Below are 16590 nucleotides of genomic sequence, written 5' to 3' on the forward strand. Positions count from 1 at the left end.
TAAGCACCCGCGATAATTTGTTGAAAATGGTGCACTTAGTGCCTCGAATGGAATTGAGATTTCATTCTCTATTTAAACTCATACACCACTTTTGACAACGGCATCTTTGTCAGATTAATTAAATTTTTTGGTATGGATAGTAAGCATATAACAAATGGAATGAAGGAAATAAATGCTCGAAATGGATTGATTGAAAAAAGTATTCGTACTCCTTTGCACGAAACTGAGAATCTATAGATTTTTATATAGAACTAAAATGAGAGAAAATCCTGAACCTAAATTGTTTTGCATAATCCTAGAAACAAAAAAAAGCTTTAAAGCATGACTCATTTTGCTTCATATTCACTATTTTCTCACAAGCGTACCGATGTTTTCATCATTCTTTGCTTCACTGCACTTTCTTCCATTGCTTTGCTTTTCCTTTTAGTTTATTTCAACTATTTTTTCAGTTCTGTTTATATGTCTCTTATTTCTGACTCGTATTAAACGACTCCAGCAATTTTTGTTTTATTCAAACACTGGTTGTATATGCAAGCATTTTCTCATCTTCACGTTACTCATTTTATCTTTACTTGTGATGCCAAAAAGTTAATCCTTTGATACTATTTTTCTTTATTGTCTGTTTTTTGATTCCTTCGACTCACTGTTCTAAATCTGAATTCTAAGATCTTCAACGTAAACTAGCGATTAATTTCTTTTTTCATTATTCATGGCTCAAAAGTTTCACACTTTTCTCTATTATTTGATTTATTTCAGATTGTTGAGTTCTCGTTTTCTGTTGCTTGGATCGTTTTCGCCCAATTGATTTTGGTTCCATCTTCTGTCAGTTCCATTATTAACTCCTATTTGTCTCTACTTTGGTTCTAGATCTGGTACGCAATAATTTTGTTCATATTTCTAGTATAAACCCAACAAAATCATTGAAATCTTCTCATATTTCTGCTTCATTTAGATTTAGATTAGAGGAAGCGAGATAAGACTATGCAAACCCCGAAAACATCTTGACTTAAACATTGTATAAATAAACCACGTCACTCTACTGGACCCAATAGACAAGGAGCAGCAATTTTTTTCTTTTGGATAACCTCACAAATAATGAGGGTAAACACAGTTCCTGAGTGTGATAACTTGGTTATCTAAACGCGCGCCAGATGGTGTAATTGTGAAATCTTTTTCACGTTCCGTCGGTGATAATTTACTCATGTGAGAATCCTTGTCTTTTTTCAGTTCTAGTTTACTCATTGATAGAGCTCTGCTGGTTCTCGTGTGTATGTCTTTGCTCTTCGACCATTCTCCAGAATCTAGTTCCTTGTTTGTTTTTTCATTTCTTTACCTCCATCGCTTGGTAGTTGTACGACGGCAGAGTAGCTCAAAACCAATAAAAAATGGTACTTTTTCTATTCTCTTTACCTAATCCACCATTTCATTGTTTGCTCTAAATTTCTTAGTAATCTCATGTGAGGAATAGTCGAATTAATCATGTTTTTGGTACCATATTATTAGTTCTTACTAAAGATGTCTCGCATCCTGTAAACTGAATTTTACGGAGATGTATTTTTGTCGAGTACATACGCTCTACTTCCAGAACCACTAGAACCTGTGATTCTGTTCAATTTCTTTCGAAACTGCAGGTTTTTCATGGTATATCACTGGCAGCGGCAGAATTTCATGGATTTAAGAAGTTTATATCGCAATAGATTCATATTGAACTTTTAAAATCAAACGTATAGTCTCTCTTTTGGGGATGTTGATCGATGAGTTCCATTCTCTATTTGAATGATCTACTGAGAGTCATGATTTGTGGACTGTTGAGTGTATTTTGTGTTACTTTTTGAACAAAACAATAGACGATATAGAATGCCGTAATATCACACAAAATGAAAAAAACCTGGACTATTGCATAAAATTTGTAGCGGCTAGTGGTAATTCCAAGAGAACCGGTTAAACCAATTGATTTAATATAACATCGCTTTAATAATAACGAAGAGAATAATACATAATGATTAGAAGTTTTTTGCAAGACGGATATTATTAGAAAAGTCTCTTCATTAACTATTTAAAAAAATTCTCGTTACCAAATTCAACAGAAAATTAACATCACAATAAATTACAACATACTTGAAATTTAATCAAATCTGTAATATTAATTATTCTTACATAACTATCAACAGAAAGGTATACATTATACTTATTAAATTTAAGAGAAAAAAATGCAGCGTCGAAATTAATGTATCAAAAGAAATTGCAAAATGGAATCTAAAAGGGGTTCAAATTGATGCCCGTCTTGACCAATGCATTTACGGCAACGTTTCTCAACTTAGATGTAGGTCCGACGAAGCAAATCAAGCTCTCCGCGAAGAGTTTCAAATTCTTCTTCGATTGCAGTTCGGAGAGAAGGTTTCGTGGTCCTCTTAAAAAAACGCAATCCTCGAGACGGGTCACTCCTTGTCTATCTATCAATTAATAATATGAACAATAAGGTTCTCTAGCACACATAACCAGAGTGTGGCATAAGCTCCATCCTGCATGAAATGACGGATTTTTGCGAGTGTTGGATTGTTGTCCATTTGCCTCCACACATACCACAGGCAGGTTTAATTTTTCTTCAATGAAGTCTTGAGGATTCTGGTTCTTCCAGTACAAGCAGTTACGCCGTTTGATCTTACCGTTCGACTTAGGGCTGCTTTATCCGACCACAAAATGAAATGTTGGAACTGCAGATCATTTTGAGATATCACTCGTCAAATTGCAATCTGGGATCGAAATCATCCATGTAAATTTCGTGGAGGACACAAGGACTATAAATTTGATTTCATGCGTTTCAGGTTTCGTCGTAAAGAACGATTAAAAATTTGAAGTTCCGCACTACAGATTGGTTCGGTTGCTCAACTAACGCATGCGTTACTGTTTTCATATTTTTGTTACTTGTTACAAATACCGGTCGTTCAGAACGCGTCGCATCGGCAACAGAGCCCGTTTTTAAGAATTTCTGGTACCTTTTCCACATTGTTGAACGATCTGGTAGTGGCGAGTTCAGAAATTGTTGTTGAAATTCGGTAAACATAGTTTCGTAATCCGTGCTCGTTTGTAGATACAAAGTAACAAAAAAAGCTCTATCTTGAAGCATGAATTTGTATCGATTATTCATTCTGAAAATGCGTCTACTCAGCGAACACATGTTATCATGACACAGACACAACTATCTGAAGCACTAACATACTTCGTTTTAATCTTTTTCGACAGCGTTGCCAGACTTATAATTGTTGAGTCTATACCGATTTTTCGATAGCGTTGTCTAACTAATACCGATCTCTGTATTTTGAGATAGAAGTTTTGCTCAAGAAAATTATTTCATCTATTTTCAAAGTACATATTTTATAGCCGAAAAGCTGGAAATCGGTTATCTTAGAAAATTGATGAATTGCTTCATCCAACGCCGTGAAAAGTCGAGCACGTGCGTGTTTCTTTAGGTTAAAGAATAACCAGAAATCACACATGGCCAAATCAAGTGAATAGAGTGGATGTTCAATGACCGTTACATTATTTTCTCACAAAAATTCAACTGCCTACTATGCGACGATGCATTATCGTAACGCAACCCGCGAATATTGACTGACTCAAAAACTGCAGTACTACAATAATGCGCCAATGCCAATTTCACTAAGTCATATCGCTTCTCAGCCTTCATCCAGTCGATGTGGCTTCGTCTGAGATTAAAAATGCCGCTTTAAGGACACTGCTTCGATAACAAACAGATCGTTGAATGTAATGAGGCGAAGGTAATACCGAAAATTGACTTCCGAAACTGCTTGAAAACGTAAACAGCAGTTAAGATCAACTGGGTATCCCTTTGAGGAATCTTAGTCATCGAGTAATAACGAATTAGTATATGCTAGTTAGTTCCACTCTTGTTTCTCTGTTTATAAATGAATTTATTACGGTAATTATAAAGAAATAAATTTTAAAACACTACTCAGTGACACTGATGCCTATGAAAGCCGAGGTACCTCGTTGCAAACCTAAGCCCGAAGACTTGGTTACGATGGTCCATGTAACAGATGGTTTCATATGACCTGTCAGTAAGTTTAAAAATGAATTATACAGCATTGATCAAAATTTTGAAGTCTTGAAGAGCAGTTTTAATAAATAAAGATATTTTGGCGATTGTTGTCAAAAATGAAATGGAGAAATTTAACAAAAAATCTTTCTGCAAACAATGGTCAAGAATACAGTTCATAAACTGCAAGATGTAATAAGAAACTGTGATTATACCCCTGTTAATATGAGCGTAATATTTGATTCGGCGGCCTTTAAAAATTTCCAGTTCAAATGTTATTGTGATTAAAATTCAGCTAAGGCCCATTCTAAAATTCACTCGGATATGCTGCAACAAATGAATCCTCTTGATGAAGGTCGAAGCAAAAATCAAGAATCTACGAGACGTTGGCGTAGTCATTGGGTACAAGATCAACGAAGAAATTAAGTTTAAACAGTTTATAAAAGACAAATTATCTAACAACTATGATACTAAGGAAATTGGCTTACCAAATCCCCGATAAGAATCTCTGGACTGACAGGGAAGCACACACCTAAAAAAGAATACTAAGATCTTCCGAGCCTAGTTAACTGGATGTTAACTCCTACAAGAAGATAGTTGGCTGGTCGGGTATGATTCCTGTCAGGTTTATGACGTTATTGAGTTAAGGATGTGTTTTAAATGTTTTGGTTCTACGCATTTCCCTAAAAAACTGCATTAAATTGCAAAAATGTCCCAAATGTGCTGATGATCACAAAATTAGTGACTCAATTTCATTTATTTTCTTCATTTGTATTTCCAAGGGTGTGCCAAATACGAATCACGTAGTAAGGGCTTCACAATGCCCATATTTTATAGATAAGAAAGCACACACATAATTTAATACAACTCCCAATCTTTGATTTGAAAGTTCTTTAGAATGTTTTTTTCTAATTCAAATTTCCAATAACTTGGTAGCCATTTGGATTAATAGTGAAGAGACTATTCTTCCCAGCAGGGATGAACGGTACCAAAATATGATCAGCTTGTCTTCAGATGATGATTATTACACCGTTGGATCTAAAAAAGGTGAGCTGGCTAGATCAGAATCATACAAGCCATACAAGAGTTTGGAGGACATATCGTTTCCCTAGGAAGGTACGTTTCTGTTATGGAGACCGGAGCTAGTGCACAGATAGCGTAGCGGTACTAACAGTATTGCAAAGCACCAAATTAAAGATGATTCGGTGATACTACGAGGCACTCAGTGAGCCTTTTGGTGAAATGGCGATAGAGCTCATCTGACTCCCTGGCATAGCACACTCAAGGCCACTACAATTGCCGACAAACTGATCAAGCTTGGGTCCACTTAACTGCTGAAAGGGCCAAAACCTTCAATAGGAATCTTTTAGTGGAGGATTAAGGACCTCCTTAAGCCATGCAAAGGGCTACCATTTTTTATTGATTATTATAAGGAAGAAAATCCTAGGATTTGACCTTGTAGTAGGGTCTTGCAAAGTGACTACCTACTCGACCAATTAGGATAGATTTACTATTAATTATATTTTCAATTATAATATGTAGTAGTATACTACTACTACCACTACAAAATTATACTGTCTGATGCGAGTTAAATTGAATAAATTATAGTTTGAAAAACTAAAGAAAACGCTTTTAGAAATAATTATTCTTGGCATTAGAATAAAATTACTGTTAATGTGATGCTGTATATCACATTTTTAAACTAACCTTGCGTTTTGTAACCAATAGATCTGAGAGTGCTTTCTAGTCCGGGGTTTGTTCGAATGCTTTTTTCGATTAGTAAATAGTTTTGCGCACGAGCTCACGAGCTGCAAAATGAAAGGCACGAGCGTAGCGAGTTTCATATGACATTTGATCTAAGACCACATTCAAACATACTTTCATGAAATATACTTATATCAATGTTTAAATGTATGGTAGCTTTTAACATTGAATATTGGGATCCGAACGTTGATGATTTCCATTGACATTGGCTCGATTTTCCGAGAAATAAGCAATTAATTTTTGATTTTTTTTACACCAATTTAAAAAATCGCCAAATGACTTCATATAAATTATTCATGTCTTTGATTTTGAGTTCCATTACAGGAAATTTCTGCAATTTCAGGAGTGCAATCAGATTCTCCCATGTTTTTATTTAGCTTAACAATCAGTGTTTTATTAATCAAAATTTGGAAAAATTTGAAAAATGACTATGGCGCTCCACACTTCTTAATGACAGTACAAAATTATTACAATTACAGAACCTTTGACAGTACATAAAACACAAAATTATCTAGGTAACTTGATAAATATCAAAAAAAAAGTGTGGTATAACGATTATCCCATTTTTCCTTTTTCTAACGCTTTTAGGCGTATGGATAAAATGTAATTTCACGTATTCATATGAGTTTTTGAAAGCTTAATTTTAATGGTGGTCGTAGATAAAATTATTTACTGCGTAGGACTTCCTTTTTAATTATTCCTTTCTTTCCCCATTATCTAAATAAGCTCGAAACGGCTCTCTAAGCTAAGATTGACGATAGTGCTCCTCGGTAGGTCTCTGATAAAGTTGAATGAAATATAAATGGGGTACGTGTCTCTAGGATAACTGGTAAAGCTTCTATCGCAGAATCAATAGATCTGGCTTCGATTACTATTGCGAATTGTTTTTCCAAAAATTACACACAATATCTAAATTCAGGACTCCATATCACTCGTAATAATGTTTTACTAATTTCATTCTGAAACACTGAAATTTTGAACGAATTATCGTATTGTCGTTGGTATTTGACAAATGTACAAAGTTTAAATTACTGAAATACCAAAGTGGGGCAAAATCGAGGGTAAAAAATCAGAGCGTGTTGAAAAGTAGGAAAATATTTGGTTATAAGATTTTAATTTTAATTTGATGATTACAACAGTTGATAATAAGAATATCTACACGTGTTTGCTGATAACGCTTAAAATTGTGGGCAAATAAATACCAATGCAAATTATGAAGAAACTGTCCTGTTAGCACTAATAATTATTTCAAATTATGTAAATGTCCTTAAATGACTCGCACGTTTTGACAACCAAGATATTGTCTCCAAAGGACGAAAATAAACTATTTACTCCCGGTAGTAAATAGTATTCTTTATGTATATCGTCTAGTGTTTTAACTCAATAGCTTTTAGAATATCTAAACATTTGTGGAAGTTTGCATCCTTATAATGGAGACTAGAGAATAGTAGCTTATTCGTGTGATTTTTTCGAATTTATTCACATATTATCTAATACTTCATTAAATATCTATAACATTTCTATATAAAGTCAAATGCTACTCCGAAATACAGTGGATACAACTCACAAAAGGGTTAACAGTCATACTGCGCGCACTTTTATGCATTTATGATCAGTATAATTCGAAAAATCATCAAAAATAGATTGACGCTTAAAGAGCGCTACCGAATTATCCAGATTTAGGTTGAAATCGAATCATCATTCAACTTTACTTTTCCACGACGTAGTGATGTACATCACGTCCATCTAAGCAAGGCATTCATCGAAATGTTCACTAAAGAGAATATCCCTGATATAAACGCAGAATATATAAGTTATCTATTGCAGAAATATAAGCTTTGTCTTTTTAATGCGGCTAAATTGGTCTAGAATATAGAGCACGAGACCATATACTTTGGCTGTCTGCCAAAGCAAATGGCCTCGTGATATCCTGATGTATGGTTTTTGTAAAGTTTACATGTTGGTGGGATCTTTGGACATTATGTCGTCAAAAATTTAGCCTGATGAATGTTTTTTATTAAACTATGAATGATATTGATCTGGACTAGATGTGGTTCCAGAAGGATAGCATTACGTACCAATCAAATAGTGACCCAGATTTGGCCAAGTTGATTCTAACAAATGGACTTGCCAAGGTTGTATTGTTTGACATCTTCGACTATTCCTTGGGGGTCCATGTGATGTCACTGCTTTATATTGATATATGCTCGAAATCCTTTTCAAATTTTAATGCTCTTTTAATCTTTTAAATTTAAAATTCTGTATGTATGCGATGTTGCGTCCAGAGGCTTATTTCTCTTGAAGTTGATTACTAAAGAAAAGGCAGCGAAATCTCGAGATAAATCTAGAGAAGAACTATATTTATATTAGGGACATTGGTGGAACAGAAATTTCTGGACGTTGAGAACACGGGATGAAAATTCCAAAAACTTCGTAGTTTACTTGTAGTACGAGGGTTGGTTTATGAAATTTGTGCTATCGCAACACAGATGTGAATATATCAAATCTGGAATTGCTATCGTAAAGTTTGACATTTTTAAATGGGAACGTTATCAGAACGTGTTGTCGGGTGAGTGCTGTTTGACTTTCGATATGGATTAAACCGACAGCAGTGTGCCGATCAATTCGCTTCGACATTTGATGATGAAGCACCATCTCGAGCCACCGTGTTTCGCTGGTCGTCCAAAATTGGCTGTAGTGCCAGAAACTGATATTGATTGAGGCATAAATGAACATTAGTTCCATTCGCATGCATTCAATATTGCATCAACATTTGGCTGTCAAAAAGATTGTTCGCGTTGGATACCGCATAATTCAACAATCGTTAAAAAAAGTTCGTGTCGATTGGTGCAAAGAAATTCAATACCGTTGCTTCAAAAGACGTCTATAAGAGCGTAACAACAATCGACTGTATGGTTCTTTCAAGACGAGCCAAATCCAAGAAAAGTTGTTCGCCGAAGAAGCACTTCGAAGCATATAGTCGCTTGCTTTTTCGGAATAACTGGAGATGTCACCACCGCTTCATAAGAGCAAAGTAGAACTGTCAATTCTGAAAGGTCTACAAGCATTTTTTCGTTCGCAAAAGTCGAATCATCAGCACATCAGCTCAAATAAAAATATTTTTGAATAGTCAAAATATCGAATTGATGGTCTTTTTATTTCCGCAACTCAAAAATAAATTGCGAGGTCAACGTTGTTCTTCACCTGAATATTTGTTTTAATTTATCTAAGAGTATCTCAAAACTTAAGTAGCAAATAGTGTCTTCAAATAGATATGCTTATGTCGTTCTACCCTTAATTGTGGTTGTATCTTTTCGTAGTTCACCCACCAATATTTTCTGTATATTTCAGAACTTGTAATATTTAATTGCATCTGCCTCTGCATCTTTTAACCACTATGTTTTTGATCACATTTGCATTATTTCAAATGTATACCATAAAAATTCTATGATATCGTCAACTGGCCTAACAAAATTCGTAATTATCAGTATAATTATCATAATTTACAGTCGTACCAAGCAATTTGCACTCATAACCTTGATTTAACTATTTTTAATTGTACGGAATATTATATTTAATCACATCAAAAAGGAACTTCTGTGTAAATAAGTTGTAGAACAACTTTTTTATTATAGTATCAACACCTAATTTAACAAGATAAAAACTTTCAAATAAATCATTTATTATAGTTGTAACGATGCAAATAAATACTGAACGCTGAACAGTGTTAAATCTTGTTATTTAATATATCAATATCCTTGACGAAAGTCAATGAACTTTTTTCAAACTATTATTTTTCGTGTGTTATGTAAGTTACATTCATATATTTATTTTAGTATTAGAATGATAAAATACGGTAATTATTAAGAAAGTAATGTTTCAATTGGCCACTATCACACGGGAAATCTGTACACGTGCTATGGTTTCCAAATAATGAAGAATTTGCTAGTAATACAGATAAAATTTGATATTGAAGGATATAAAAGGAAGGTTTGAACATTTAATAGTTGAAAAATTCAGGAAGAAAATGCGTTTTCCACAAGGCTCATACATAATTATACAGTTTCGGCAACAAAGTCATCGTCTTCAGAGACAGAAGACGAATAGAGAATGAAAACGATAAGCTGGTTATTGAAACGAATATCCAGTGGTGGAATTATGAGTGTTGTTATAGAGGTAGCAGTATGAATATAACCAATAGTAAAAAAAATTCCGATCTCGTTCTTTTTTCCTCTACAATTTCTTAAAATTGTTTTTCTTGGTTTGGAATATTTTTGCTTATCTCCAGATTAACAATACATCTCAAAGAATTACAGTAGGTTCGAATTTCCAGATCTTAATCAATTTGTTCATACCTTCTTTAGCTCTACTTTCCATCTATTGCTATTCTTGAATTCGTGAATATTCGAAACTATCCCTTTGTTGGAAAATAGAATGATTCGCCATTGTAAAAAACAGTAGGGCATAGTAAGATAAACTAAGAGAGGATCTGATGCAGAATGGCTTCATCTCTATTGACAAAAAATGAAGAAGTTTAAAAGAAGCAGTAATAAACTCAACAAACAGCGCACAGGGAGAGGAAAAAGTTCAAAAAATGATAGCGTTGTTTGTCGAAAAGAGCGAAAAAACAGGCCTGCCTGATAACAAGACGCGAGAACGAGCTTGCAAGCTATGGTGTAGACAAAAAAAAACGTTTCTTTATTTTTTCATGGGCAATAAACACGTCGTATTCATTATTTCTGCCACTTGGGCTACCCATGCTTATTTTCGTTAGTTTCATGATGGATTGATCCCCTTTCATTTCTTATCACACTTCGTATGTAATTTTCTTTCCCTAGTTGTATGTTTGCGTCTCCAAGTAAAATTATCTTTCTCTTGGGTATTTATTCTCCTAAACTAAAATACTGCAATTGCCAAATAAAGACAAATGAAAACTTGTCCACCACCTAAGAGCACAAAATACGCCCCACGAGGACGTTATCGAGAAAAGAATGGGACAAATATATGCTTTCAAAGAAACAAGTGGAATTTTGAGACACATTATAATTCAAAAGTAAGCCCTCAACCTGATTTTAAAACTATAATAATATGTTCCGATGAAGTTACGTTCATATTGAATTGTACAGTTGATAGCAATTGTAGATATTGAAATGATATTAATAGTACATGGATAAAACATATAGATTGAAAAATATTATTTGTACCACTGTTTTGGACCATCCACTATCCTTTGTAATTTTCCCTGTATAAACATCTTCAGTTGAGTAAGATACTACTGAATATACAATTGAAAGACTTTTGAAATGAAATATTTGAATTAAAAAACAAGAACGGGATCAAAGGAAAACAGTTGATTTCATCAGTTTAAGTTTTGGAGTTTAAGTGTTCAAATGTGTGAGTTTCAAGTATTATATTGTTAGAGTGGTGGAGAGTAGTTGATAGTTGATTGCTGATTTTCGAGTGTCGAATATATGACTGGTTGGCTTTTTGAGTGTTTTGTTGTTTGAGGTATGAGTGTTCGTAAGTTTGAGAAATTGATCGTTTCAATATTTGAGTGTTTCTTTGTTTGAACTTGTATGTTAGTTTCCGAGGTTATTGTGTCTGAATAATTGTGTTTAGTTTGAGTATTTTTGTATAAACAATTCACAATAAACAACAATGAACTGTCCACAATCGACTATCAACAATGAAAGTCGGCATCAGTATAATTAGATCTAAAATCTACAGCTTATGTGATTTTTTAATTTTTTTTCGGTTTCTTTAGATGTACCTACAACCACGCAGATGTCACCGAAATTATTTAAAATATTTTATTATCTATTTCCGTACATTAAGATTATCTATGAGTGTTAAACTCACCGTATGTAGAAGAGCTGTTCCATCAGTTATCAAATTATTTCAGTGAACATGGAACGAAACGAATAACACACTACAAAATATTTCAGTAGACTAAAATCAAAATTATCGAAAATTAACTTTGTATATGAAACTCTTTTCAATAATTATGATGCTGTTTACATGGGACGAACATCACAATATTTGCAAAATAGATTAAAGTGTCATCAATACAATAAAAGAATAAACAAACCAAAACAATAACAAAAAAACATATATTTGATTAGAACGCTATCGATGATAACAAATTACAATCCAGACAAACAGAAGAGAGCTTCAATTTCATGATATACTCGTGTTACTAAGGAAAAGTTTGTAAATGATTGGAACCAGAAGTGATAGAATTTTGAATTATAGTATCAACAATTAAATCGGCATATTTACAAAATTGTAAAAGTCATATAGAGTATATATAGTAGTAGTCATATATAGTAACCTCAAGGATGGGTATTTGGTTTTCATTAATTCTCATGATTACATTTATGGGCAGATGAAAATCCTCACGGCACAATTCAAACAAAGAATAAACTCACTCCCGAATTTTTTGCATCAAGTCCCGGAAAACACTGTATTTGTGAAGTTTGTATGATCGCGAATATTAGATTATTTAAGTAAAATTTTTTAATTCTTATATTCCATTATTTTGTATACTGAATTTAACAAAATCTAGTTTCAATCTGCATCGTTCATTTTTTTATCAATTTTTCCATGTGATTTTACCTTTTCAAGATAATTTGAATGGGGCAATGACCAACAAATGTATAAAGTATATAGATTAATTTTAAAGATAAGCCACGTTGTAAAGTGATATTTAAAATACTAGAAATAAACAACAAACTGGTTTGAAACCTGAATAAACTATTTGCATTACGGGTGCTAGAGACGTTTGTGAATTAATTTGTTTACTAGATAATGTCTCGATCAAATTTCTTTGACAGTGTGTATCTTTGCCCATAACACTTACAAGGAGTAACTAATGATCATTCTGAATTATCATGTTGTAGCCCAGTAAATGAATCAACGATCGCACTGAAAAAACGTCAACAAAAATTGTGTTTTATATTTAATTAGATTGAAATTAATAGAAATGTTAGTTTATATATTTATTTAGATAAAAAAATCGGGTGAAAAGCGGGCGGCTACTTAGCATATATGGATTTTCCATCACATGATGTATTTTTTATTGAATTGATAATATTAATTATATGTACGGTTTCGGGGCTGTTCGGCTGTCGTCCATTGTCATTCATTCTTGACTTTTCACCAAGACAAGAGGTTGGCATATTTATGCTCGATCTAGACTCTCGCGGGAAGGTTTACTAGAAGCTCTCGATACGAGGCAACAGAAGTGACGGCCATCCACACTCTCAATTTATTTTATGCTCTGAAAACCGAGTACCATAAGCTGCAATAACTTTGACTGATATCGAGCTACTCTTGTAAGAGTGAGAGACAACCGACAATATACTGCATCTCACCATTTAATATAAATTATCATTTTTATGAATTACGTCGAAACTCTATATATACATTAATGAAATTTTTATGGTATGAAAACGTCTTCTTCTTCTTGTTTCTTCCATAATAGGTCTATCTTTCCTTATCTTGGCTCTAGATTGTCACTCAGCTTCTTTCGTGGTCGACCTCTAGATACTCCCTACTCCGTGCTCTGTAAACTGTAAACGTATTTGTCAAAAATAATTTTATTGCAAGCAACACCTTTTCAAAATAATTGAACAAAAATCAATTGAATGATACAAATCTTATTTGTGTTTATTCATACTAAATGGAATTTAAATTCTATGTTTTATCTTAACTACACAATTACTGCATTTTTTACCACTTTAAAGTTAATTTAAAAAATTTTTACTACTTTCCAGCGATTAGGTGGCGCTGATTTCAAATCAGTTTTTTTTTTGTTATTTATAATTTATTTACTGTGAAATCCAAAAATATAGAAAAACTGCGATTCAATTCCTTTATAATTTTATAATTATTGAAGACAAAATACGGAAATATACGATATCTTCTATTATATAAAATTCTCGTGCCGCGGTATTTGTAATTGAACTCCTCCGAAACGGCTTGACCGATTTTCATGAAATTTTGTGTGCATATCGGCTAGAACTGAGAATCGTACATCTATTTTTCATTCCCCTTAATGTTAAGGGTTGTTCACCACTGAATTTTTTTTTATTTTTCATTTTAGAATGAAAAATATTATATTACTCTGAATTTTTGACCCCTCTACGATCAATCGATTATTCCATAGCGAAATTTTTATTTTTCGATTTTATCCACAGATCCGCTATACGATTGCAAGATAGCAGCTGCAGTTTAGGAGTCATGACTTAGCACTTTAAGAAATACAATCACTATAAAGTGAAACACTTTAGTGCTTCCGCCAGTGCATCTTGAACGCTAAATTAATTTTGATCACGGTTAAATTTACTGACTTTAAATCTTTCATTTAATTATATAACTATATTAAATTTGATTTTTTCCAGTGTTCATTAGTCAGAAAGGACAGGAGCAATATCTAGAATGGTACAACAAATTCATATCTTCATATAGTTCACAAATAAAAATAGAAACTGTAATCATAGATCAAGAAGATATGGAAGGTAATTCCAATAGTGAGTAAAAATCAAATTTTTATTATAAAATGGTTACATTGATTTCAGTTGAGATGACTCCCATCTACTTTATCGTGTCCACATGTTGCCTTTACCCTAGTACATTTTTTATCGCGATTAAATAAAAAATTTTTTACTCACTCGTTCCATTTGTAAATCATCTATTAAAATGCCTAACTTCTTTACTTTGGTCTCTCACAGACTATCGCTCATTTTAATGATGAGTTTGTTCATTTTTTGGTGTAGGCTTTAGAAAAAAAAATACACATATCACAATAATACTAGTTTTAAGCTCATTTAAAAAAAAAACTTTTCAGTTTGATGTGCTTCAAAAACGTATTTTTAAGTTTTTTCAAACTATATTTATTTTCCATTTTTTAGCTTCATATGCCATGAAAGCTTTTTTTTAATTTCTATAAACTGTATTTATTTTCCAATTTCTAGTTGGATTTATTATCAAAAGTTAAATTTTTCTTTTAGTTCCATTAGTATTGTAAATCTCCAGCAAAGGGTGCGAGGATGTAAAATTCTTCCTGATAACATAAGAAAGTTTAAGGTGTTAAATTCTAGTAACGATGCAGGTAGTATGGTAAATCTCCAACAGAGGGCAGACAGTTGTAACACCTGTTTCGATGTAAAGAGAAAATTTGCAGTGATAATTCCTATAAAAAAAATTGTCAAAAAATGTTTTTTTAACAGCGAGAACGCGATTTCTACTTACGACCCGCAAATCCGGATGTTGACGCCTTAACACGCTCAGCTAGCGAACGCAATTAAAATGCAGGCATATGAAGTAATTTAACTAATGTTTCAGCACATCACATCCCCTCATCAAGCAGTCAGGCAACACAAAATGATAGCTAAATATAGATAGATTCCAATCATAACACTTGAACTGTGTAATGGAAGGTTCGTTGCAACCCATCAAAAAATCGTCTTCAGTACTGTGACGATTCTGCGCAAAAAAGATTACGTGTTCCAACCGGGCGGTTTCCTTTATCCGAACGATTCTTATTTGTGTTCCAACCGACTTAGGTATCGTTTGTGAACCGTTTCCGGGACGGTCTTTTCGATACTTGGTTGAAAGCAAGTACTGTGCGTTACCGGAGATTGCGCACAAAATATCTATAAACGCTTCCGATAACCGTTCCAAGTACGATCTCGACTAGCGGGTTGGAACAAACCTAGAAACTACATGGAAAAGAGGAAGCAGAGAGCAACTACGGAATAGACTCTTTTCGGGAAGTTAGCGATAAGATATATACACGAAGCTGGGAAAAACGAAAGTTATCTTTGTTGAAGCTACCTACCTCGGACTCAAAAGTTCTAGTTCTTTTTTAATTTGAATATAACTCAAGAGGTGCTTTAATCAAGTTTGTTCTTTGAACTGATGTGTGACTGTGTGATAGCTGATGTGATAAGGATGAATTCGATACCAAAGACTCGCTTGCTCAGCTCTTTTTGATAAATACGCTGAATGCTACTAATGATGAACTCAAGTCTTCTTCTGAAACGGCCAAGGATATTTGGGCCAAGTTGAGTTCTGTGTATGAGCTGAGTTCTAGCCAGAGATTGGATAGGCTTCGGAAATCTTTCTTTTCTTATGGAATCATGAATGCTCAGGATGGAATTGTCAATCATGTTGCGCGCCTTCAGCGTGATTTCAATGAGATCAATTGAAGTCGAATTAAAGAAGCTGCAGCAGGCTGAACTGTTCGAATTAATATTGATGGGGCAGATCATATCATCTCTCCCTCACCCCTACTTTTAATTGAAATGTGTCTGGGAGAGTGTTCCTATTCAAGGCAGAATCCTCAATAGCTTAACGGATGGTTTGAGACTAATTGAAATTCGGATAATTCAAGAGTCATTTTCTGGACTCAAATTAGTACTGTAAAGATGACTTCTGAATTCTCAAAAAAATCAAACACGAATTTCGGAAAGGAGAGACATTTTATTAAATTCTACCTCACTCACTATTCTCACTACCTACTACGAGGTGGAATCCTCGACAACGGAAACTTCTCCCAATAACTTATTCAAATATACATTCTTTGTTTTTTTCAACCATCAATAAATTTATTTATATATACACTTTAACATACCTTGGCTTAACTCTGCTGATGATAAATTTTCCACTATTTACGTCAATTTTATCACTACCATAAGCAAAAAAACACGTTCACGCAATACGAGGTGTGGCTGTTAAATAACGAAACTGGTGATTTAAAATATTAA

At 33.5% G+C, this 16590-nt stretch overlaps 1 protein-coding gene across 5 annotated transcripts in view; it reads left to right on the plus strand.

The window, feature by feature from the left end:
• LOC130894392 (uncharacterized) overlaps positions 1-16590 on the plus strand; it is a 57077-nt gene that overhangs the window by 19865 nt on the left and 20622 nt on the right. For 2 of the 5 annotated variants that reach the window (XM_057801213.1, XM_057801216.1), the window contains exon 2: positions 14224-14352. In XM_057801213.1, coding sequence (XP_057657196.1) covers positions 14224-14352 — 129 coding nt within the window. Of the gene's footprint in view, positions 1-9494; positions 9630-14223; positions 14353-16590 lie in introns of those variants that run through there. The other 3 variants (XM_057801215.1, XM_057801217.1, XM_057801214.1) reach the window with 3 other exon arrangements.

The sequence above is a fragment of the Diorhabda carinulata genome, chromosome 5, assembly GCF_026250575.1.
Source record: "Diorhabda carinulata isolate Delta chromosome 5, icDioCari1.1, whole genome shotgun sequence".
Lineage (NCBI taxonomy): Eukaryota > Metazoa > Arthropoda > Insecta > Coleoptera > Chrysomelidae > Diorhabda > Diorhabda carinulata.